Below are 24,503 nucleotides of genomic sequence, written 5' to 3'. Positions count from 1 at the left end.
TAAAAAGGCTCGTTTACAATACTTGCGTGTAGTACCTTATTTTTCCATTTCTGGGTGGACAATGGCGCGAAAAATTCAAGTCTTTTTTTTTTAATTTTTTTCTTGTAAAAATTAAAAACCGCTATGAGGCGTGCACTTTTGGATTTTCCAAACTTTCTATGATTGCAGTTATATCAAATAAAGTCTACCCACAGATTAAGAAATAGTTACTCCGTGTAGACCGAGAAATTATTTTCTATCTACGTTACTCTATAGTCTACCTTTTGGCTTTTGACTTTTTGTAAGGTGTTTTGTGTTGCTAGCTTACAATATCTGAAGATGATTTTATACTGCATTACATAAACATTTCCATATTATCATTTTCACAAATCATTCATTAATTTTGTAATTAATTAAATAATCTTTATAGCACCATTAAGTATTACATATATAGTTCTTGTTTATACAAATAATTAAAAGCAATACTTCTCTAGGAAATATTATAAAGGTTCACTGTATACAAATTTAGCAGTACTACGCATATAATTTAAATTTGTCACACAAATGAAATATTTAATATTCATTGTTGTAGATGAGGAAAATATATAAATTGAGAATTTGCTTTATAAATAACGGTTAACTATGAATTTGAATGCAATCATAGACAATATTCTATCACAGTTTGTCACTTTGATTTGATACTGGATTCGTGCTTTAGCTTTTACACTTTATTTTTCAGGATAATTAAGCATAATCATAAGAGTTTAACATTATTATAACCGTTACGGTTTTTCTTTAAATATGTTTAACAAGTGATACGTTTATACAAAAGGCAAGAAGGATGTTTTATTTTTTAGTATTCTAACGCAATCATACCTTCTGAAAAAATCGTATCTGTGGCCAGATTTCATGTGTTTACTCAATTTTTTGTGATAGTTGAGCTTCGTATTACAGTGACGATGGATATCGATGTAAGTAAAGAAAATATCCAACCTTTAAGAGGCGGCAGAAACCTATTGCAGTTGGGTACAGCCTTACAAGCTCAATCTGATGTTGATGCCCAAAAACAGCTGCAACATCAAAAAGAGTAAGTCTGTTTTTACTAAGGTTTTTAGAAAAGAGTGATTTAATTAATTGTATATCAATTAAACTAGATTAGTACACATGGTCTTCTTTGCTATATAAGCAATTTATTTTAGGATAGTAAAGAAATATTCGTAAGACAGAATTCTGGGTTTCTTTATTTCAACAGTTTTCTAGACTTATACATTTTAAATACATATTACATTTACCTTTATGATGAAATAAAGACATGTAAGCAAAAGGATGAACTTGTTCAAATCCCATGTAAATATTTAATTGTAGAGAACATGAAGCAGCCATCAGACATTACCAAGGACCCGACCCCTTAGATCCTTGGTTCAATTATATACAATGGGTAGAGCAATCTTTTCCTAAACATGGCCATGAAGGTCACATGGATAAGTTAATTAAAGATTGCTTACAATTGTTTGAAAAGGATGAAAGATATTATCAAGACAGAAGGCTTATAAAACTATGGATTAAATATGTATGTATCAATAAAATATGAGTGTTAACAAATATCTAGTGTTAATTTTAAATTATTCACAGTCTTATGTAATGTAATAATTTGATGAAATAGATACTTTTTTGCATTGAATAGAAAATAACTATTTTCTTATTTGAAATTTAATACTACTTAATAATAATTACTACTTATCTTGTACTTTAAAATTTAAGGCAGAGTTGTATAATATGATGTTATCTATAATATAATTAAGTATTTATTCAAGTTAAGTTGATATAAATTTATAACTTATTTTATTATTTATTATATAGATTGATTGCCTTTCAAACCCATTGGAGATATATCAAAGACTGCATAACACTGGGATTGGTGTTGAATGTTCTGAATTCTACAGAGCATGGGCTTGTTATTGTGAGGAGTCAGGAGATTATAAGAAAGCTAATCAAGTGTATATGATGGGACTCCAGGCTAAAGCACAGCCATTAGATGAATTGGAACAGGCACATATGTATGTTTTTATGTAGATTTGTATTTTGGGATAAGAGTTTCTTAACTGTGAGATGGTGTTTTGTTTAATTAAATATTGACCAAATGTATGATTTCTAAAGGTTATATTTGAAAGAGTAAAGTTTTCACACAAGAAATACTAATAAATATAAAAAAATATATGACTATTAACAAGCTGCACCTTCACTAAACAAATATTGTGATACCATGGTTCCAGTTGAGATGGATTAAGCTATTTTATAAATATTAAGATTTAGGTATTGTAAATGTGTAATTTATAGTTGAAATTATTTTAAAATGAAAAATATGACTACTGTCATCTTATAAATTGTGCAGTTTTGCTTATATGGCCATTTTAACAGTTGTGACCTTGTTCAAGCAAAATCGTTTTAATAACTAGGTCTTATCAAATTACTTTATTATATTTTACATAAAGTCTGCCACATCTCCATCATCTACATTCATAACTAAAAAAACAGTAATTCAATTGTAGTTTATAATAACAGAAGAAAAAAAATGTAAAAAAAAACCTAAGACATTTATAAAAACTCTTCAGCTGTACTTATTGTAAGAAAATACAAACTTGTCCTGTAGAAATGAATATTTAATTTGCAGGAATTTCCAGTTGTTTTTTGCTCAACGAATGTTACATGATGATTCTCCAACAAAAAGGAAGGCAGCGTCTGCTCTTGCAGAAACTCGTTTGGCCCTCACTTCTTTAAAGTCATTCAAGAGGCGTAACATAGCTAGTGTGCCTGTACAAAGAATAGGTGACAGTATTAAAAGTGCTACTCCAGGGGTTGTGAGACAGCAAGGACATGATGGTAGAAACCCAACTTCTAATGTCATGCTTAATGTATTTGAGGTATGTTTGTAATCTTCTTTCATGCTCTTTTTGATAAAAGAGTATTGATGATCTTTAAATATCTTCTCAAAATGTTAAAGATTTGTTCATTCTATTATGCAATCTAGCTTTACAATATTAATTGAGTATTGGTATTGTTAATATTTATCTTATTTTCATAACAATTCTTCCTATATGGTAAAAAGCTTTAACTAGTTTATCTGTAATTCCTATCTGATATTTTTGGTAAAAACATTCCTATTATAGTAAAAATCATCATAGAAGCGATAGCCTTCTGTTTCACTTACAAAACATTTTATTCTATGTTTTTTTATGGTATTAAAGTTTAATTTTGTTTATTAAACAATCATTCAATCAAGCATTACTTCTAAAGTCAAGCAAGTCAAAACACACACAATCGCAACATACAGTAATGTTATTATAATGAGTGTTCGTTGTTAGTGGACCTTGTGAGAGAATATTAAACACACAACAATACTCCCCTTCTATTATATCCTCCCACAGTATTCCCAATAATCAAGACTAATATGAAAACAGAAGATTTTATTCATTAGATGGAATGGATGAAATTAGACAATTATTAGTAAAAGGTTATTTTATGCCATAGGTTAAATTTTTATTTTTTTATTCCCTTGTCATCAGTTTAATTCATTTTTATAGGAATTGAAACTAAAGACAAAATACCAAACTAAACCATTTTTTCTAATCTATTTTCAACAACATTATAATTCATTAATCTAGGATGCACCATCAACTTCTCAAGTCACAATTCCTGTGGCAGAAGACCCAGGGCCTGCATCATTAGTTCAAGCTTGCAGCAATATTGAGAATGATAAAGAAGTGGGTATCTGGACTAACCCCAAAACAAAAATGGTGCACTCACATATTGTACCACACAAACCACTGCCATTCACACGTAAGTATAACTTGTTAATTATATAAAATACCAATAATAAAATGTATCTTGCAATTGCTTTAATAACCGTCCTTTACCTAACTTCAGTATTATAATGCTTATGATGTATTTTTCTTTTTTTTGTGAAACAACATTTATAAGATATATTATGCAATATTTTAATATTTTTTATTTTTCCCATTAACTAGCCTATGAGGATAGAGATGATGAAATTAGACTTTCAGCCAACCACCTGCCTTATTGTGTTGATGATTTAACATTCAATGTGCCTCTATGTGTACCTGATCCTGTAGATCCAACAAAAATATCCTGTTATAATAAATCTCAGGTAATTTTTTTTGGCACTTACATATACTTATTTATTGTTATATATATAAACTACTATTTGCAAGTTATAACTAGTACCTTACTTTTTTTCATTTTAGGTATATATTAACGATAAGGAGTACAGTTTAGAAGAAATAAGGTCAAAAAAATATAATTTAGAGAAAACGATAAAACCTAAAAGTGATACAAATGAGGAATTGAGACAAAAATTTAACATGAATGAAACACTGGCTCAATGTAGTGCATTAGAAACATTAGCAAATTGTGCCTTGGACAGTGAACAAGACCATATGGCACAGCTAATGCCTTTTTCTACACCTTGTTTACAAAACTTTACAAAAATCACATCAATACATTCTCCTGGGGAACCTAAGGTTTTTGTTAACTTGGATTCTAAAGAAGTCAGTGAACATGCAACTAAGAATGTTGATGAGAATCGTAAGCCACATACAGATAAAGAAAATCAATTAAATCAACATACTTCCCCTAGTTATGGGGGTGAAAATGGTACAAATTATGGTAAAAACAATTTGATGGAAGAGTTTAATAGAAGTTTGATGGGTAACCTTTTGGGAGATTCAGTTACTGTGAACACAAAAGAAGCCAGATGGGAGCTAAGAAATATATTTAATGACAATGGTAAGTAATTAATCATAGCTTTTATTGCTATAACCTACTTGCTTACATACAATCTATGAATGTATGAGTTAACTAGCTGCGCACCGCGGTTTCACCCGTGTAAGTCCGTATTCCGTAGGAATATCGGGATAAAAAGCTTTTATGTTATTCCAGTTGTCCAGCTATCTACGTACCAAATTTCATTGCAATCGGTTCAGTAGATTTTGCTTGAAAGGGCAACAAACACACACACACATCCTTACAAACTTTCGCATTTATAATATTAGTAGGATAGTAGGATATAGAGAAATAATGTTGGCAATTGAGTGTTCATTCATTTGTGCAAATGTGAGTTATTATCATATAATATATTCAGTTTTTAATTAAAAATTATTTTCAGAACCATCAATGGTGCAGCCAATGGTACAAGAACAATATGATGTGCCAAAATTTGATATACATGAAGATAGATCTATGACTATGGCATTGAATACAAAGAAGACCTATGAGCTGGCTGAAATTCAGAGTCTACCTAATGATAAAGAAAATGAGAAAAAATTTAATGCTCCTACTCAGATGCCTCAGGTATAGATTTTTTATATGCACATTCATCACAATATCAAAATATTATATTTTTGTGGTGATATTAAAAAAAATATGTATATGAATATATTTTTCAGATTAATAAAACAGCTTATTATGAAGAACCATCATGTACTCAAGTGTTTAATTTTAATATAAAGGATGCTAGTACTCCAAACATGTCTCAGTTCAAAAAACCAATGAGCTCTATTGATCAGTCAAGTAAATTTGCTACAATGCCAAAATTCAATATTGATGACAGTGTAATGGAACACCAAGAACAAAATATAAAAAGAGAAGAGACCAAGCAACCTACTGATCAACATGTTACTGTAGATAATCAAGGAGGAGGCCTTTCTGTTATTATGGAAGCAACACGCGAGTATAATAGGTGAAAAATAGTTTATAGTCTTCAGTATTTGTTTTATTTAATTTTTAAAAACATAACACATGATTTGAATTTGAACATAACAAGCGGGTTTATATTAGCATTCACATGTAACAGAACATTGAGCATTTTGCATTATTTTGTTCCCTTAATTCTATTTCATTTATATGTTAAATATGATTGCAGCAAATCTGGATCTAGCTCTTCTGGCCAATCCACAAGAACAAACTTCACTGGTTACACAACAAACTTTGATTCAATGTATAATCACAATGATCCAATGCATCAAAGTAAGAGAGCATCTATGCCAGCCCAAGCAAGACTGCCAAATGGGCAATTTGCAAGGTCTGGAAATCAAAAACGGGAAGAAAATAATGTGGGCCCTATGCCTTCTCCTGCAGTGCCTTTTCATACACATGATCATCAATATCAAAAACCAGTGCCTCAAAATTTTAATAATGGTTACAATTCACAAACTTCAATGCACTTTCAACAAAATTATAACTATCAGCAAGGGTACTCAAACAATCAGATGATAAACCAGCAACAAATGCTAGGCTTTGGAAGTCCTAATCCTAATGTGTATCATAGTCCTCAGCATCCAGGCATGCAAAGTCCCCATGAAATGAAGCCTCCAGTTCAATCAGTGCCTACTGGCTTTCAGAGTCCAACATATTCTAATCAAATGGGGTATCGAAGTCCAGGGCATGCAATGTTGAGTCCTCAACATAATTTTTCGGGTAGACAAGACTATCATTACGCCAATCAACCTGAAAGACAAAACATGTATGGAAATCAACAGCAAGCTGCAATGTTCCAAAGCCCAACTCATCAACCACAGTATCAAAACTCCCAGTATTACCAAAGACCTAGTCAGCTTCCAGCTCAAAGCCAAGCATATAGTCAACAAAACTTTCACGGTATGCAAAGTCAATATACAAATGCTAACATGTATGCTAACACAAGTCATCATACTACTAGCCCCAACTATAGTACAGTACAAAGTCCATACAGGCATCCTCCTAAACCAATTGAAGTTGATCAATCTGCATATGGCATGAATAACAATCAGTCTTTCCAAGTTTATCAAAGTCCGCAGCAATGTCCACAACAAAGTAACTTTAGAAATACATCGTCGCATACTCTACCCCAAGGATCGTATGGTGATGTACAAATGCGTCAAGATGTCAACAATACAGTTAAAGAAGAAATGGACAAAAATGCAATGGTTAAAAGTTCAACTCCCCATAAAAGCCCTACAGCTGCTCTGCGGAACATCAGACATGATCAGCCGAATACTAAAATGGGACAAAATTCGCCAGATGTTGGATTTTCGAATCAGTTCCTGAACTTTATTACCAATAGAAATGAACCGAAAGATAACGCTAATACTCCTAAATTTACCAATAGCCCAAGTATATCTCAAAAAATGCATAAAAACCTCTATGTATCAAGTCCAGAGCAAGCGCAAATTCCGCCGTCTTCGGGGCTTTCGGATTCAGATAGTAAAGATGGTATGACAGCCCAGCCTGCCACACCAATTCAATCCGCAAAAGTTACTCATATGGTAGACAAAAACAAGGATATTTCCAAGCGACAGCTAGATTTCGAACATAGAGTTGACATTCAATCCGAAGACAGTAGGGACTCAGTTAGTAAGGAAAGCCGAATCTCATCTGTATACTCTCGACAGTCAGACTTCCACTCCGATGGCTATGGCATGGATGTTGATAGTGAAAATAGCATGGAGTGTGCTGCATTTAAATCAAACCATTCCATATCCATGATAGACACAACAGATATCCCACGTCCAGCTGACATTGACTTCCCCAAAGTAATTGATCCATTCAATAAGAAAATGCTAACATCATTACTGGAGTATGTGAAATTTCCAAACAAAACACATGCCGATGGTTATAATGAAGTCAGGTCAATTCCTAAACTTCAACTAGCAACAGTGATGACTGTAGGTGGATCTAAGTTTTCTGTTGAAAAGCAGTTAGGTAAAGGAAATTATGGAGCAGTATTTTTGTGCTTAGACCTTCATAGTAATAAATCAGTTGCTGTTAAATATCAAAAACCAAGTCGGCCTTGGGAGTTTTATATTTGTCAAGAAATAAAAGCTAGAATTAAGGATCCCTTTATGGTAAATATTATTAAGTATATATTCAAAGATTGTATTGAATTTTTATTGTGTTATTTTCATATTACAACTTATTTAACAGCTTCCAGGTTATATGGACATAACAACAGCATTTCTTGGAGACAATGCTAGCTTGTTTGTATCAGAATATTCTAAATATGGATCTTTGTTAGATGTCGCGAATAAAGTGCGTGTAGCTACCTCAAAATGTATTAACGAGTTTATTGTTATATTATTGACGTCAGAGATGTTGTCCATAGTCCATTATCTTCACAAGGCGCAGATCATACATGCTGATATCAAACCTGACAACTTTTTGTTGATGAAAATGTAAGTATTTTTAATTTATTACAGTTATAAGCTATTACACTTTATGTAGAATTTTTTATTATTTTTTTATCAAATAATTACAGACCAACACAAGAATGGAGAACTCCCTCACTTCAGCTAATAGACTTAGGTTGTGCAATAGACATGTCATTGTTTCCAGAGGGAACAACATTTAGAGAGGTAATAATAATTTGTTTAGTTTTGTTGTTTATATATAAAAGGAAAATCTTTGAAATTTTGAATTGAATTAATTAACTTGTATGTTATCATGTATTTTAGTTAATTGCAACAGAAGGCTTTACTTGTACTGAGATGAGAGAAGGAAAACCATGGACATATCAAACAGATTTGTATTGTTTGGCTGGCACCATTCATGTTATTCTAATGGGAAGCTACATGAAGGTAGCTAATCGTTTAGGTCAATGGAACATTGACAAGAAACTTCCCAGGTAATATAATTAGACTATTGTAACCTGACAAATCATTTCCTATTGTTATCAACAGAAATGTTACCATATACAATGTCATATTAGTTTGGTAGAAAAATAAAAGTATCACCAAGGGCTGAAAATACATCCTTTTATAATAAATCATATTTCTCTACATTATGATCAAACATAAAATGAAAACAATAGTATAACTATTAATTGTGTCATCATCATATTTTTCTTACAAAAGTTGAGTTAAGATGACCCAAATTATTCAGTGCATAGAATAGAAAGAGCTTAAATTTATAATTTTTTATTTTGTAGTTATGAATATGTTGTTAACTTTTGCCTAAAAGCTATTTTTGGTAGTTCGCAAATGTATCAACAAATGCAAGAATGCACATGTCTTTTGTCTTTTTTATTTTCAAAATGCATATTACAATAATATTAATTAAACGGTAAACATTTTAAGCTGATGATTTCATTTAATCTGTTATAAAGTCTTTGCACAACTGAAGAAAAAACGAATTAATTTATATCCTGATCAAATGCTGGTTACAAAACCAAAACAAGAATAATATAAGGGCCTGCTACTGAATGATATTAAAATTTTCATTATATTGGTTGCTTTGTATTTAGCTGTGTTATACAGTGTGTGTATTCATATTGAAGTGTTGAACAAAGATTGGTTTGATGTGTGATTTGATGGTGACATTATTCAAGTATGTTTTTTTATAGGTACATGAAGGTGAGTTTATGGGATAAGATATTTACAACTCTGCTCAATGTGCCTGATTGCAACAATCTACCTGACCTAATGGATCTCAAAGCAGATGTAGATAATGTTTTGAATGAAATGGACAGTCTCGGTTCTCAACTCCGTAATTTTGCTAATGTGCTTAAATGTAGGTAAATAAAAGTTAATTAAAGAAAATTGTATTTATTGCATTTAGAAATTATAATGATTGTAAATCTGTATTATTAAATATACAAGTTATATTTGATGAATTTCATGGAGAAAAATTAAAGGCCTTCTAGATCTTGTGTTACTGGCAATAATATCAGAATCTAACAGTTTTAACATATTTTAATTGTTGTGTTTAGTTAAAATTGTGATAATGTATTTTTAGTTTTTCTTTGTTAGTATATTATGAATACTTGGCTTAGCTCTTCTTGTTAGGTGAATGTTGAGACATTACTTAGATTTCGTTTATTTTTGTAAAACATTGTGCACTTCATATCTTGGTTGGATTGTAATGACAAATAAACAAACACATGTTTAAAAATTGTTTTATTTATTTTTGACAACAGAAAAACCCTTTTAAAAATACACACGTATAAAAACAATAAATAAATATTATAAGTCATTTTCTTAATGGAGTAAGAATTTGTTATGCTAGATGATGGTACTTTATCACCATCATAATCGTGTTATATATTAAATCTTTATCTCAAGCACATGTACAATACAGTATTAAGGTAATAAGCATAATGAAATGAGATTTTTTGTCTTTTTTGTTTGTGTGTCTAGTTGCATCTGAGGACATTATGATTTACTGTTTGAACAAGAGCACAATTGTTATAAATTGATGGATGACAACATTTGAGTGTTTTATTATATTTTATGGTATTGAGTGGAAAAAAGAACCATTAAAATTACTTTGTTACAAGAGACTGGGTTCTATTATCTTTGTAATTAAAATCATGACAGTTTTTCAATTCTATTCTTTTTTCTTTCTTGATATTCCTGTACATTGTCAAACTTTCTCTTAAAAAGAACTTTTATATATTCAAAATCACTTTTGATAACTGTTGTTGTTTCCTTTTCATCAAACATTGAAATTGTTTTTAACATAGTAATGCTTACTTTGTCATTTTCATAAAGAACTTCAAATTCAGCTAAACTGTTTGATCTACTGTCAAAAACGAAAAGGGTCATGTTATAAAACTGTATGCAGGCAGGAAAATAATTTAGTACAATTTTATCAACTAATTTATAATTCACTTTACATTCTGCTGTTTCCAAACTATAAATTAGTATACTATTTAAAGAATGAACTGTAACAGCTATTAAACTCGTTGATCCATTTAACTTAGTTGCTGATAAATGCACAATTGGAAGGCTATCTACTTCTATGCCATTTTCATCCATTATCTTCTTAAATTCCATTTGCAGTGTTTGGTCACTAATATCAAGTTTTGTTTCAATAGTACATGAGAGATGGCCTTTTATGAAATCCCAACATTTTACGCTCCCATCTCCCGAAGCACTTATTAAATATTTATCATCATGTGGTAAGAATTCAATGTGATTAACAAATTCTTTATGGCCCAGGCAATATGTCTGTATATTATATGTGTTTGGGTAGCTAGAAACTCGAATTTTTTCATCTCTGTCTGATGATATCAGATAGTTACCATCTTTGCTTTGTAAAACATTGAGGAGAAGACTCAGATGACCCAACAGTTTCGTTCCACCTTCATCACTAAGTAAATCATAAAATAACACATCTCCAGTTTTATCTGCTACAAATATGTGAGTATTTGCTACACCGAATCTTATTTTGCTTGCACTTCTAGGCAAAATAAACGACTTACTCAATTGAAGGCCAGTTAGTTCATATACAATCAGGTTCTTCGCCGAAGTTAGTATTGCTAAATATTTAGAATCATTAGAAATAGCGATATCACACACATATTCATCAGCACCAATCGAGTCTTGTAAATTAATTATATTATGTTTAGCGTTAATACAACAGTCAATGACACTTCCCTTAGATACAATAATTGTGTTATTTATTACTGCTATGCAATGCATGGTGTAGTAGTTTTAATGCATTTATTTATTTTATTTATTTACGTGTTAGATTAACACCAAAGATTACAATATATCATACATAACCTAAACCCTAAACTTATTATTATTTGTATAATTTTTTTTTTAAGAATTAACGGCCTGGCTACGAGACCTTTAAGCCAATTATTATTTGTAAACAGTGTTACCAACTCTCAGAAATATTTACCCCTAACTCTAAGTCAAAACCCCCTAAAACTGCGTCAATTATTTGAAAATCCCCCTAAAAAATAATATTCAATCAAAATAATATAATAAGTAATATTCTTTTACCCCTTACCTTTTAATTTCATTTACCCACAGAGTAGGTAAATATTGCAGAGTAGGAAAATATAATTACACTAGATGTCACCCAGTCCTAAGTCATTCGCTAGGTGAAAAAAATAAATTTAATTGATTATTGCATTGGATAGTTCTGTTATATTCAGAATATTATATATTCAGAAAAACCCTAAAAATACCCCTAAACATATAAAACCCTTAAAAAAATACCTATCCACTAATTTACCCCTTAAATTTGGGGGGAAAACCCCTAAGTTGGGAACACTGTTTGTAAATTCAAAATTGTCATTTTGACTTTTGACAATTGACACATGAATAGAATTAAGCTTCGTTCAAGCAGGCGTATAATCGCACAAACTATATCGACATATAAACGGGCTAATCCTACTAGTCCTTCCTACTTATATTATAAATAAGAAAGTTTGTAAGGATATGTGTGTGTTTGTTGCTCTTTCACGCAAAAACTACTAAACCTATTGCAATGAAATTTGGTACGTAGACAGTTGGAAAACTGGAATAACATACAGGCAAACATTTTATCTCGATATTCCTAAGGGATACGGACTTACGCGGGTGATTTTTCGAAACGACGTTGAATATTGGATAATTGTTATAATTTTTATTGTTCGTGATGTAAGAATGAAAGTGTGAAGCTCTCCAAATTTATACATTGAGTACTCAAATCAAGTACCAATTTATTATAATCTACTTAAATATTGAGATCCTTCTTATATAAATGCTAACACCATTAAATTCCCAGTTTTGATATCAGAAAAATGTTTTCCAATAAAAAAGCGAAAAGAAAAAAAAAGAAAAATGACGCGTGGAAATCGGTATGGGAAGAGCTAATTCACTTCAGATTGAATGAATCTGTATGAAATATCTTCTTCTTCTTCTTCTTCTCTTTGTTAATGGCTTCTCCCAACGGAGATATGAAATATCGTATAGTGTAGCTATCTGTTTGAGAACTTTTACCCTAAAGCAATAAATTCCAATGAAATCTATTTAAATATGTATTTAAGTCTTATATATATATATATATATCTTTAATATATAAAATTATCGTGTCACAGTTTTCGTTGCCATACTCCTCCGAAACGGCTTGACCGATTCCTCTGAAATTTGGTAAGCATATTGGGTAGGTCTGAGAATCGGCCAACATCTATTTTTTATCCCGATATTCCTACGGGATACGGACTTACGCGGGTGAAACCGCGGGGCGCAGCTAGTATATTAGAAGTAACTATTCATATATATATATATATATATATACATATATATATATATATATATATATATATATATATATATATGAATAGTTACTTCTAATTGTTAGAGATTTTTTTATTTATCACAGGTTTATTAAAAAAAGGTACCTGCTTCATGCGTTATTTATCTTGTCAGCAAATAACTTTCATTTGTCATTTTTGACATATTATTATTTGTCAAGCTCGACTGTTCACACAACGATTGACAACTATATTCCACGAAATAATTTTCAAATTACTAAAGTTATTTTAAATTAAAGTTTATTTCATATATTCCGTCAAAAAATTTATTTTCCCTACCAAGTCAAAAATGGCGTCTATGATTACTTCCTGGAGCCCTGATAAGAAACATACTGACGTGGAAAGGTTCTATCCAGTTTTAAGAAGTCATGCCTTGAGTATACCTAATGTTCTTCGCTTATTTCATGATTTTATTTCAGATGGATTTGTATATACCCTGCTTATATTAATAGTAAAAAAACTCTAGCCGAAGGACGACGGCTTCCAAAATCTGCATGCGTCGAAAACCCAACATACCAAGAAATGAGAGATGTTTTGTTACCAACGGGGTTACATATTGGGGTAGAAAACAAATTGTATCCTCGTGAGCGTAGCAAGGTAAGTTATTGTACTGGAAGTAAGACTGCAAACAGGACTACATTTATCATTGTTTTATTATACATAATGTTTAACTAGCTTCTGCTAGTATAGATATCCAAATACATGTTTTTGTGTATTTGCATGACTTAACACTGAAATATATATTATTGTGGGAGTCGAGCACGCTTCGACACGAATTGGGCCAGCTCGCACCGGGGAAGTACCACACCCCCACAGAAAACCGGCGTGAAATAGTGGCATGCCACTGTGTTTCGTACAGCGAGTGGGGGAGCCGGAGGCCCATTTCCTTTTCCTCACCCGAACCAGTCCATTCCTTCTTTCCAGTCGTTAATCCATTCCTTTTCCCTTACCCCAAAAAAGCGGGCAGCGCATACGCAGAGGATCTACCTTTGCGAATGTTCATGGGCGGTGGTGATCGCTTACCATCAGGCGAACCAGCTCAGTTGCCTGCTATGACATAAAAAAAAAAAAAATCTTATATATAAAATTCTCGTGTCACAGTTTTCGTTGCCATACTCCTCCGAAACGGCTTGACCGATTCCTCTGAAATTTGGTAAGCATATTGGGTAGGTCTGAGAATCGGCCAACATCTATTTTTTATCCCGATATTCCTACGGGATACGGACTTACGCGGGTGAAACCGCGGGGCGCAGCTAGTCTAATATATAAAATTCTCGTGTCACAGTTTTCGTTGCCATACTCCTCCGAAACCATTTGACCGATTTTGATGAAATTTTTTGTTCTTATCCGGTATCTATGAGAATCGGCCAACATCTATTTTTCATACCCCTAAATGATAAGAGTAAGGCAGAACAGCGTTTGCCGGGTGCAGCTAGTATATATATATATATATTACCAAATTTTATGTCAATTGCTATGTTAACTTATATCTTATACTACTTAGTAATTTTATTTAATATTTTCAAATAAAAACATTTGAATTATCTAAATATGATTAAAAGATGTGATCGTGAATAAGGGAGAACTGAAGAATGTCTTCTTGCACTGTGTGCATTCAATATTAAACATTAGGTATTTATAAAAAAGTCATATTTGGAATTACACAATAATTAAATTTACTTTTTGAAGTTTAAATTTTTGTAATATTTTCTTTGTTGATTTCCAATACATGACTTATACAGTGACATTAATTCCAAAATTCATGACTATGTGCATCATCTAGTATGCATATGTAGTATAACACCAGAATCTAGATACTCTCACTTGGTCTTCCACAGTTGAACCTTTGCAATGTCTTTTGTGAGGGTTATAATTTTCTAAGCATGAAAGGCTTTATAATATCATATAAGTATTTTTAAAGTTGATCGAAAAAATTAAATATATCCTTTGTTATAGTAGTTTAAACTATGAAGTAACTAATTAATCTCTTTCCAAAACATGTTACTTATTTTACAGGAAATGTTATATAGAGGAAGGCTTAGAGTGGAAATAAAGAATGATGATGGTACACCTATCAAGTCAGAATTTACCACAAGGGAGGATGTAATGAAATACCTAGCTGATTCAATACCTAAGTTAAAAACTCGCCAGAACAGGTACAATATTATAAATCCTTCCAAAGCTTTTTATAAAATAATGCTTGGGTTTGGATATTTGCTTTTAACATGAAATAATAAAGTAACTGCATGTCATTTCAAAGTTTGGAGAAATACTGAATTCCTTTTGTTGTGATTTTTTTGTGAATATAAATGGTAGTGTTCATGTTAGATTCAGAATATTTTCCGCAACACAAATTAAACATTTTAATGTGGCTAATTAGGTGTGTTGTTGTTGTCTTTACAACATAAAAAAATATTTGCTTTCTTTTTTTATTAAAATGTTATTGAAGTAGTTGTCAATGAAGTATAGAATTTACAACCTTTTATTTATAATTTTTATTATAATACCTCTGATTTCAAGGAAAAATTAAACTATTTTACATGCAGATAATAGAAGTTAAATGAGATTTAGTTCTCTTTGTTTTGACTTTTATATCTCGTATTTTTATGATTAGGTTTTTCAAAGAAAAGACGGCACACAATCAATCTTAACGTCATTATTTTTAGGCCTGCTGAACAGCAACCTCAGACAGCGCAGCAAACTGCTAACAAAAGTAAAGGAAAGAAAGGACGTCGTTAGTTTTTTTTATTTATTATATAATTCTTATTAAAAATAAAAATTATTTACAAATTATATTGTATCATTTTAAACGACACTAAATTACGTACGTATTTCTATTGCCTTTTCAGACATTTTATTTTCACCGTTGACATCGCGAGCGACACTATATCCATCAAATATCATGACGACTTTATTTGGGCTTTCTAAGCGTGGTGGGAGTTGTGTTACTGCTTCATTTGTTCCACGATGTTTTTTATTTTCTGTGGAATTTGTGCTATTTCGGCTAGAGACTCGCTTAGCACTGGTGATATACCGCTCGATTGCGGCATAATCTTTTTCTTTTGTCTGTAAAATTTCTCTTTTGTTTTCGGGTTCAATTCCTTGTATTCTTGAAACATATTCTGGTAAAAGTTCTGTGCCTTCCGCTTCGATTCCTCGATTTGGGAGTTGATTTTGCTCTTTGTGCTCAAGAAGGTTTCCTTCAATACTTGAGACGGATTTGTCAAGGAGTTCAGCGGTTTGGTTTCCTTTTCCAAATGAATTTTGGGTATATGGCCCCTTTGCTCGTGAACCTCCTCTGGATTCAAGGCTTGAACAGTTTCCTGAATCACGGACGGTATTCTTTTCACTATTTTCTGCAAGGGATTTAATGAGTGTGCTTCTGGTATTGTGTTCATTATTTCTATTATCCCTGGTGATAGTTCGTTTATTGTGTCTGATATCTGTGGAGCCACTTCTCTCATCGAACCCATTAACGTTTCTCCTAAAGCTAAAGGTATTTCTTGTAGGTAATATGGATATGTTCTTATTCCGTCTGAGATGGCGGTTGTAATTAACGGTAGCACGATGGGTCTTCGGGGTGGTAAGCGGGGTAGAGGCGATAGTCCCAGTCTCGACCTCATTGGAGACAAACGTGGGAATAATTGTCTCTTCATACGAGCTGGATAAGTGCGATTCAGTTGTCGATCTATAGGCGCAATTGCAAACAATGTCGTTTGTGTCGTGTGTTTTTGGATTTCTTTTAAATTTATTTCTTGGCACGATGACTTCATCTGAGTCTGTTCTGAGGAAGTTGTCAAGAATAACACTAAGACTCCTAAATAACGGCACGTAATTTTGATTGAATTCCTCATGTTTATCTAATTCCCGTTTAGTTTGTTTAATTTGTTTTGTTGGAAATCGATTTTGTGTTCTTTTCAGTAGTTTGGGTATAATTGGAGGTTTTATAAGAAAAGTCTTCCTATACTTTGAAGGAGATGTTCTTGTTGGTTGAAATATTGATGTATCTGAAAAAAAAACTTATTTTATAGTTATAACAACGATATCTTCTTATATATAAAAATCAATTGCTGTTCCTTAGTCTCGAATACTCGAGAATGGCTGCTCTGATTTTAATAATCATGGTGCATTCTGAATAGCCCAGAAAAAGGATTAAGGTAAGAACAATACGGAGACGGGCGAGGCCGTGGGCGGAAAGCCAGTGATATATAAAAGCAATAACTAAAACTAATTTAACGTTACCTAATAAAAATATTAATTTGAAAAGGGATCAGGTATTCACGTATTTTAGATATTAATTTTTGTATTTTTATGTCATGTTTTCATAACTTGATTCAATGCCAGTTATGTGTTGGTCCTGATGCATTTTTGTCCTATTCGATGAATTCTTAAAACTATGAGTATCTACACCCCTAACTGACCACCCGTCCACTTCTGTAAATGTGAAATAAACTGTTTTGTGTCTTTTCCACGCCTCCATAGCCATCGGATCCACGCCTCAAGCGCCCACCGGTTTGAATTAATTTTTGATAAGAAACTTGGATAAGAAGATATTATGCTATTTTTTGCGGAAAATCTGAAAGGGGTTAAATGTGGGAAGAAAATTTGTATGTAAAAATGTGCGCAGAAGGCTAGTAGGTATAAGAACCTGGTACTCGAGGTAATTTTATTGAATTTTGATTTCTCGCTTCGGCTGCAATAGCTTCGTTCAAAGAGAAAGTTTTTGCGATGGAGCCTGTAAAAATAAATAGTTTAATTAGCTATTTACCTACAACGAATGAAAGAATAAGTGGTTCATGTCTCAAGAACTTTCAATTGAAATATAAAAGCCGGCGACAAAGGTTAATGCAGGTGAGTTGTGAAGAACCACGTAGGTTTTACCTTTAAATTTCGGTATCGATGGCGTTGCGGTAGTCACTAATTCCACTACCTACCAATCACAAGACCAGCGTCTTTCAAAATTGCCTCTGTTCTGTTCTGTATAGTAATACAATATTTTTGTACATACAAAAAAAAAAACTTTGGTTTGATAAAGCCAAGCAAATATAATAATTAAAACCCCAAAAATCATACATTTTACACTCATGTATAGATTCTTTAAATAGTCAAATTAATTTTATTTCACTATTTTTTGTACAGCAAGCGAAAAAAATAAGGTAGGTTTGGTTCCTTCCAACTTAAAAATTTTGTTCTAATCAAATAGAATGTAAAAAAAAACAGAGCGCGAATCCTATTTAATTATAACCAAGAGTCATATGCAAATAATATTATAAGGCAGGGAATTAAATTATACGTTACTGTTGTTAATTAACGGTACATTAAGTTGGTATAATAAAAGGCTGAAATAAAGCATAACAAGAGGCATAATCCGAGAGCTAAGGAATAAAAGAGTTTGTTTTCACTTGTTTAACGTACATATAAGCACCTTACAGTTCTTTCCTTTTATGATTTATTTACCTAATGGAAACAATAACTACTAAAGTATGTTCAATAATTGATGTTGCATGGGAAACTTGATATGTAGATAGACAAAATAACGATGACTTTTTGAAAAGTTCAGAGGATATGATATAATATTTGAATTAAGCCAACCGTATATTATCTGCAATATATTAATATGTAAATAATAAAAAAGTACACTTACATGGAAATATTATAAAACAATTAAAAATAACGTAGCAATAATATACACGGATTTCCATCTTCAAACATCTTTACAACACTAAACACATGAGGTACACACGTTATCTACGTGACTTTTTAAGCAGAATTAACACTTTCATTTATTGATATTTAATAAATAACCTTCAAAGAATTCGCAAGAGTTGCACTTTTTTGCATGTATCCATGATTTTAGTGTTCATAGGATTAGATTAAAACGTGCGTATTTTATATGAAATAATATTATATGACAGTAAATAATTGAAATTTTGGAATGTTTTTTTCCGTAAATAAATTTTATTTTATCTCTGTAAATATATTGGTATTATAGCTATGTTTAAAGGAGATTACATGAGCTAAAAGCGCGTTTTATAATGCTTTTTACTCCAGAAAAAAAAGTAGAAAACATGTATCATACAGAGTGTTGAATGAGAGTTGATAGTATGTTGCTACATTTTTGGGAGGATTCATTACCTTTTATGTAACAATAAGATATAATTAAAAACCAATAGATAGGCGATTAAATAATTGTTGTTGTCTCCGTTATCCTTTATTTACTAGCTTTGAATTGCAACTTGATTTATATAAAAGTGGATGAGAAATTTTTAAGGAGTACATGTATAGGTACACATGTTTCTGTTTAGATTTCCTGGTTACCTATATTATATTGAGTTGATAATTGGGTATATTATTATTTTCTTAGTAAATTGGAGTAAAAATGGATAACAACAGACTCAATCAACTAATATAATTTCCAGACTATTGTTATACGCTTACTAGTAAGTTACAAAATTTCGTAGAGAAATATAGTCCGATTTTCACAAAACAGAAGAATAGGCAAAAGTCGATATGAATGGGTCCAAGAGCGACAAATAAAATTCTTGGCTATATACCAACTGGCAGTCGATCCTAAAACACTCGTTTCCAAACGTTGCTTATCTGTAGACTTTACTAAAACTTAATCGAACATCCAGTTTTTAATGATATTTCAGTCTAAATTTATCTCCTTACTAATTCTATATTTATGAATGAAAAAATGGGATTTTTTAAGTTGCCAAGGCAATAAATAATCACATAAACTTATTTGATGGTACCTTAACATCAAATGTTTCGATAAATAATAAAATAGGGCAGTAAAACAAAGAAGTTGTAGGGCTGGTTTGGTCCGTCGTTAAAATATTACGATCGTCCAATATCGTGGGATGAAATCTTTAATCGGAGATATGAGTTTAACGTGAAACTTAGTGGCGAGGCTGTGTGGGAACGACAAACAGATAAGGAAATCCAAGTTACGAGTGAGACGTATGTAGGTACTATATTTCAAATGGTTTAGAGTAATTGAATAATTATAATAATGTATTTAAAATAATGGGTGTAAATTATACGGTTGTTGTTTCATACCAAGAGGTGTTTATGACAAAGATGCGGGGTGTGCTATCATTTGATACTATAAAATTGCATAAATGCTATTTGTTTTTTAAGTAACAACAATCATGATTGTATTGGTATAAGCTTTTCGTAACGAAACCGCGAAAGTTTTAAAGATCACGTCGTTTTATGTAGTTTTTTGTCAATAGGTATAATATTCCTCTAGCTGAGGCTAGAATTACATGTATTTTGTACTTAAATTGTAAAGACCTTCCTCAATATTTCATAACTGTGGATATATTATATTTTCTATATTAGATACTTCTATAGGTAATGTCTATATATCACATAACGAAGTACATATTTAAATATTAAACAATTCAGCAAAAGCTTACAATGTTTAAGAGTAAGGTTTTCCGAAGAGTGTTTACCCTTAACACCCCAGAGATTATAGTTTCCAGCAGATAAAGCGCCTGTTTTATTTGTACCCGAATCCGAAACCCTAGCCGTGCCTCGGTCGAATACAAGTGGATGGTCGCTTCCCAAATTTACAGCCACCTACAGACGAGAGTTAGTATGCCTGTCGTCACGCCTCGTATACTACCGATTTATTAACATGACTTCAATTTTATTTATAAAAACGTAACAGTTTCTTTAAAACTCATAAAATAAAACATTTCCTACTGTGAGATCAGTGGTGGTTCAGTGACTCGGATTTAAAGCGAAAAGTCGAGGTTCGAGACCGGACAGAAGGATCTTTGCACGCTCAAGAAACAAAAAATAGATTTTTCAATCTATGTGCACATTATGCAAATCACGCAGAATCACGAAATTGACGGCATGTGACATCCGAAAACTCGCACTTGGCCACCGTTGTGGATTATGGTGGCAACCTTCATAGGCCCATGTGCCTGCAGTAGGAACAAATATAGACTGATGATGACTATGATCATTACGAAACATCATAATAAAGCGTAAAAAGTAAATATGCCATAACGTTAATCAGTTCTTTGCTCATAGGTAGGTACATGAAATGAAACACTCATTTGATTTTATTCACATTCAATATACAATATTTAGTATATTCCTTGTCACTTTACAACAACTAAACAATGAAATCGTAACGAAGAAGGTTGCCTAGCTTCACGATCGTCTTCGCAATTAATGTCTCACAGTGCTACCTTAGCAAGGTAATTCGAGGAGCGAGAATCGAGATAAAGCACTCCTTCAATTGGGTTGTTGAAGTTTATTTTGTTTTTACTGTCGTATTTCGCAACGGGAATATAACCAGGAAGTTTTAAGATGTTGCGTTTTGACTACATAATATTTTTGTAACAACTATCTCTTAAATAGGTGAGTATATATATAAGCTCTACCATTATGTTTTAAGACGCAAGCGATAAACTGATTTTCTAGCAGAATATTATTATTCCCTTCTAATAGAATGATGCTTCTTAAGGATCGTTTGGGAAACTGATGACACTATTTGGTTTTGCCATAAAAAGTTATGATATCCTTCTAGCGATATGAAAATATTACGTACAAATAATCTTGCTTGGCAGCGTTGGTATTCATATAACGAAAATTATTCAAGCCTGATTGATGTTTGGTATTTAATAATTTATTATAATTACTATTGAAAGTTAATGTAGTGAATAAAATAATAATTACATGATCATTTTCGTATCGAACGGATTTTCTTACGGATAATTAAATTTGATTTCCGCTGATTTGATCCTACATAATTGCTAAAAGCTGAAGCATACGTGCCACTTTATGAAAACGTCAAAAGTAATAAAGCCTTTTTTAATATCTGTAAACATGCATGGAGTCATTGCAGATATCGCTAGTTTCCGTTCTAACCCGAATCTCCTTCGGGTTGATACTTTCAGTTAGCAGTGAAGTAGTAGTAAATTATAAATAAAGAGTTAGAAGATAATAATATAATTCTATCTTCTATTCTATTCTATCTCTAGTCTCTAGGTATATATTAATTATTTTATATATAAAAATGAATTCCTTATTTCTCTTAGTCTCCGCATCACGCGTGAAGAGCTAATTCGATTTCGCTCATTCTTTTCTGTTGTTATTGTCAGGATAAGGTTATATTGTAAAGGTTAGTAGGTTGTTATTTTGAGTGTGGGAGTCAAACAGGCCTCGGCACGAATTAGGCTAGCTCACATCGGAGAAGATATATTACAGCAGCAGCATATTTCTGAAATAAATGAAATAGTGAAATAGTAGCATGCTGCTGTGTTTTGTTAGAGGGCTGGGAGAGCTGGAGGTCCTTATCCCTTTCTTCATCCTTCCCAACGTCCAAAATTCCTTTATTATCGTCGTCCCCTTCCTTATGCTTTACCATTTGAAACGGGCAACGCATTTGCAGCCGTCCTACATCTGTAAAACACAATAAATTCACCAAAGCTAAAAAATGAGAAACTTTACGGCTATTTAACTTCAAGCATGTGACAGGTTCCATGAAGGTCCTGCTTTCAACTAGTTGGAAATATGAATGAGTAAATTATATGAATGACTACTAATTTTGTATATTTTTTTATTATAATCGTTTGTTTGCCTGTATACAACTATGTCAGGAACAACAGGTTCGTAATTCCTGAATTTATCGCGCCAACATTTTTTGAAATTTAGTATGTCCAGTAAGATCGATTGAAAAAAAATATTTCTCCATTGGATTTTTATTATGTAAGTGATGCCTTGAAGCTACATAAAAATATATCTCACAAGTAAAAAATCATTGCTAGCGATAGATCTCTAAATTTATTAATATTAACTTTAGAGTTTTTAAAGAAGTCAAATTATTTGATTCAATAAATTGCTACTATATTCTCAAAAAATGAGTCAATCAATTTATATACCATTTTTTATAAATATTGTAATCCGAAAAAAAACCTTTAGTTTCTAAACGTACTCTTACTTGTATAGTAAAACATAAAAAAGCACATTAATAGTTTTCCAATTTAACTAACTCTTCCATACGAGACAGCATATATAAGCAACAAAAGTGAGCATAAAAACAAGACGAAAAATATCCTCGGTGGAATTCTCACTTTATCGCCACTCTCTACTTAGCCTCGGCGAGTTCAGTAGCTACACCGACAAATGTAGTTGGCAATTTTATTTGCACGCAAATCCAATCGGTCGTAACGCGGGCCTTGATGGAGCCAACGTAACGAACTGATCGTACCGACTTATGAGTTTCATTTCCTTCGTCCGTATACATTTTCAACACTTCACCCCTACCAGTTACCACACACGATACTTTTTTCAGCTTTATCAGTGATTTATATTCGTTTACGATTCGGATGCAAACTGGATTTTCAGATTAAACGGAGCTTATTTTGTGAATATATATTTAATAAAGTTAGAGAACTACTGATACATGGAATATAAAATTTGACGGTAATATTGAGCTTAATGTGTTATGATGTATCTATATTAATGGCATAACATAATGTTTTTAAAAATAAACAGCGAAACTGATTTTGTTGAAATTTAGAATGGCTTATGGTCGGTTTTTTAAGGTGGGTTTTATTAATCATCCATTTGATTATCCGTCCGTTTGTTATGATTCAGCACATTTGAACATCGGTTATACCCCAATGTCCGAATGATTCTGATTATTGATAGTGCGCGTATACAACAATGGTTTTGCTATATTAAGGGTTTCTGAACTAAGAACTCGGCACATAGGTGCTTAATATTACATGTGCGAGGCGCACTGGAATGCGAGCGGAACAATTTGCCAATAATCCTACCCCGAGGCAATAGCTGAGGTGGCGGCCAACAGAAATGGTTGATATTACCCATGAATGATTTCTACGGCCCAAGAAGCGTTTTAGGTATGAAGAAAATACTTTTGTATTTTTCATCTTGCTAGTCTCTTCGTATAATGGAATTTTATATTATACGAAATAGTAAGCAATGCTTTGGTTTTTCGAATGTACTTATTAATGGATTGTTATTGCATTCGGATTTATAGTGCGTATTTAGCATAAGGTATTGAATCAAAATAAATTTCTATTTATAGTACGTCTCACACAATAAAAATAATTAATTAGCCGTCTATCCTTTTTAATTGAGAGAACGTATTGCTTTTTATTTATATTCAGTTGGCAAAAATCAGTTGATAGTTTTGATTTTATTAGATAGTATTATCAAAAGTGTCAATCTATATTCACAAGCATTTAGTTTTAAATGTAACTTTTTGAGTTTTCTATACCAAAATCACAACAATTTATACTGAATCTCTATAAAGTCGCGCTTGCATATTGAAAAAATTGAAGTTTTATTCAGTGTTCATGAATTTTGTAAAATGACAAACTACCAGTGAACGTAAAAGCTATAATAAATTAAATGAAAAAGCACGGCGGTGGAATGAGAAGGAAGTGGACAATAT

At 31.9% G+C, this 24,503-nt stretch overlaps 4 protein-coding genes across 5 annotated transcripts; 2 read left to right on the top strand and 2 right to left on the bottom strand.

Annotated features, from left to right (window-relative positions):
• The first annotated feature begins 662 nt into the window (after nucleotides 1–662).
• Nucleotides 663–9,918, top strand: LOC119838258 (mitotic checkpoint serine/threonine-protein kinase BUB1 beta-like). 2 transcript variants are annotated; one of them, XM_038364106.1, is made up of 15 exons: nucleotides 663–811; nucleotides 934–1,066; nucleotides 1,345–1,549; nucleotides 1,840–2,036; nucleotides 2,651–2,900; nucleotides 3,642–3,816; nucleotides 4,005–4,144; nucleotides 4,242–4,782; nucleotides 5,162–5,346; nucleotides 5,442–5,734; nucleotides 5,918–7,877; nucleotides 7,957–8,204; nucleotides 8,288–8,384; nucleotides 8,484–8,653; nucleotides 9,371–9,545. In XM_038364106.1, exons 2-15 carry the CDS (start codon nucleotides 939–941, stop codon nucleotides 9,543–9,545), a joined length of 4,764 nt encoding a protein of 1,587 aa, XP_038220034.1. In that variant the 5' UTR covers nucleotides 663–811; nucleotides 934–938. The 2 variants fall into 2 exon arrangements, with proteins under 2 accessions (XP_038220034.1, XP_038220035.1); XM_038364107.1 differs by lacking the exon at nucleotides 663–811 and having other exon boundaries at nucleotides 939–1,066; nucleotides 9,371–9,918.
• A 71-nt stretch (nucleotides 9,919–9,989) lies between these two features.
• Nucleotides 9,990–11,951, bottom strand: LOC119838259 (tRNA (guanine-N(7)-)-methyltransferase non-catalytic subunit wuho). Its single transcript, XM_038364108.1, has one exon. It carries the CDS (start codon nucleotides 11,448–11,450, stop codon nucleotides 10,335–10,337), a length of 1,116 nt encoding a protein of 371 aa, XP_038220036.1. The 5' UTR covers nucleotides 11,451–11,951; the 3' UTR covers nucleotides 9,990–10,334.
• A 1,251-nt stretch (nucleotides 11,952–13,202) lies between these two features.
• On the top strand, nucleotides 13,203–15,848 carry LOC119838331 (signal recognition particle 19 kDa protein). The gene is made up of 4 exons (XM_038364221.1): nucleotides 13,203–13,402; nucleotides 13,477–13,654; nucleotides 15,074–15,213; nucleotides 15,724–15,848. Exons 1-4 carry the CDS (start codon nucleotides 13,347–13,349, stop codon nucleotides 15,794–15,796), a joined length of 447 nt encoding a protein of 148 aa, XP_038220149.1. The 5' UTR covers nucleotides 13,203–13,346; the 3' UTR covers nucleotides 15,797–15,848.
• A 29-nt stretch (nucleotides 15,849–15,877) lies between these two features.
• On the bottom strand, nucleotides 15,878–22,448 carry LOC119838271. The gene is made up of 3 exons (XM_038364138.1): nucleotides 22,287–22,448; nucleotides 17,706–17,817; nucleotides 15,878–17,064 (listed from the first exon to the last, which is right to left on the bottom strand). The coding sequence occupies exons 1-3, from the start codon at nucleotides 22,446–22,448 to the stop codon at nucleotides 15,878–15,880; spliced, it is 1,461 nt and encodes a 486-aa protein (XP_038220066.1).
• Between the last annotated feature and the right edge of the window lie 2,055 nt (nucleotides 22,449–24,503).

Source organism: Zerene cesonia, unplaced genomic scaffold (assembly GCF_012273895.1).
Source record: "Zerene cesonia ecotype Mississippi unplaced genomic scaffold, Zerene_cesonia_1.1 Zces_u002, whole genome shotgun sequence".
Taxonomy (NCBI): domain Eukaryota; kingdom Metazoa; phylum Arthropoda; class Insecta; order Lepidoptera; family Pieridae; genus Zerene; species Zerene cesonia.
This window is presented reverse-complemented; position numbering and strand designations above follow the sequence as displayed.

Bases quoted from the DNA above. Each gene is read 5' to 3' on its own strand.
- LOC119838258 (XM_038364107.1), top strand. From the start codon at position 939: ATGGATATCGATGTAAGTAAAGAAAATATCCAACCTTTAAGAGGCGGC. The intron at 5,347-5,441 runs GTATAGATTTTT...TATATTTTTCAG, and splicing joins CTCCTACTCAGATGCCTCAG to ATTAATAAAACAGCTTATTA. The intron at 7,878-7,956 runs GTAAATATTATT...CTTATTTAACAG, and splicing joins GAATTAAGGATCCCTTTATG to CTTCCAGGTTATATGGACAT.
- LOC119838259 (XM_038364108.1), bottom strand. From the start codon at position 11,450: ATGCATTGCATAGCAGTAATAAATAACACAATTATTGTATCTAAGGGA.
- LOC119838331 (XM_038364221.1), top strand. From the start codon at position 13,347: ATGGCGTCTATGATTACTTCCTGGAGCCCTGATAAGAAACATACTGAC. The intron at 13,403-13,476 runs GTTCTATCCAGT...ATTTTATTTCAG, and splicing joins AAACATACTGACGTGGAAAG to ATGGATTTGTATATACCCTG. The intron at 13,655-15,073 runs GTAAGTTATTGT...CTTATTTTACAG, and splicing joins ATCCTCGTGAGCGTAGCAAG to GAAATGTTATATAGAGGAAG.
- LOC119838271 (XM_038364138.1), bottom strand. From the start codon at position 22,448: ATGGTAAAGCATAAGGAAGGGGACGACGATAATAAAGGAATTTTGGAC. The intron at 17,818-22,286 runs GTAATATATCTT...GTAGGTAAATAG, and splicing joins TTCAGAAATATGCTGCTGCT to CTAATTAAACTATTTATTTT. The intron at 17,065-17,705 runs GTTCTTATACCT...TTTTTTTTTCAG, and splicing joins AAAATTACCTCGAGTACCAG to ATACATCAATATTTCAACCA.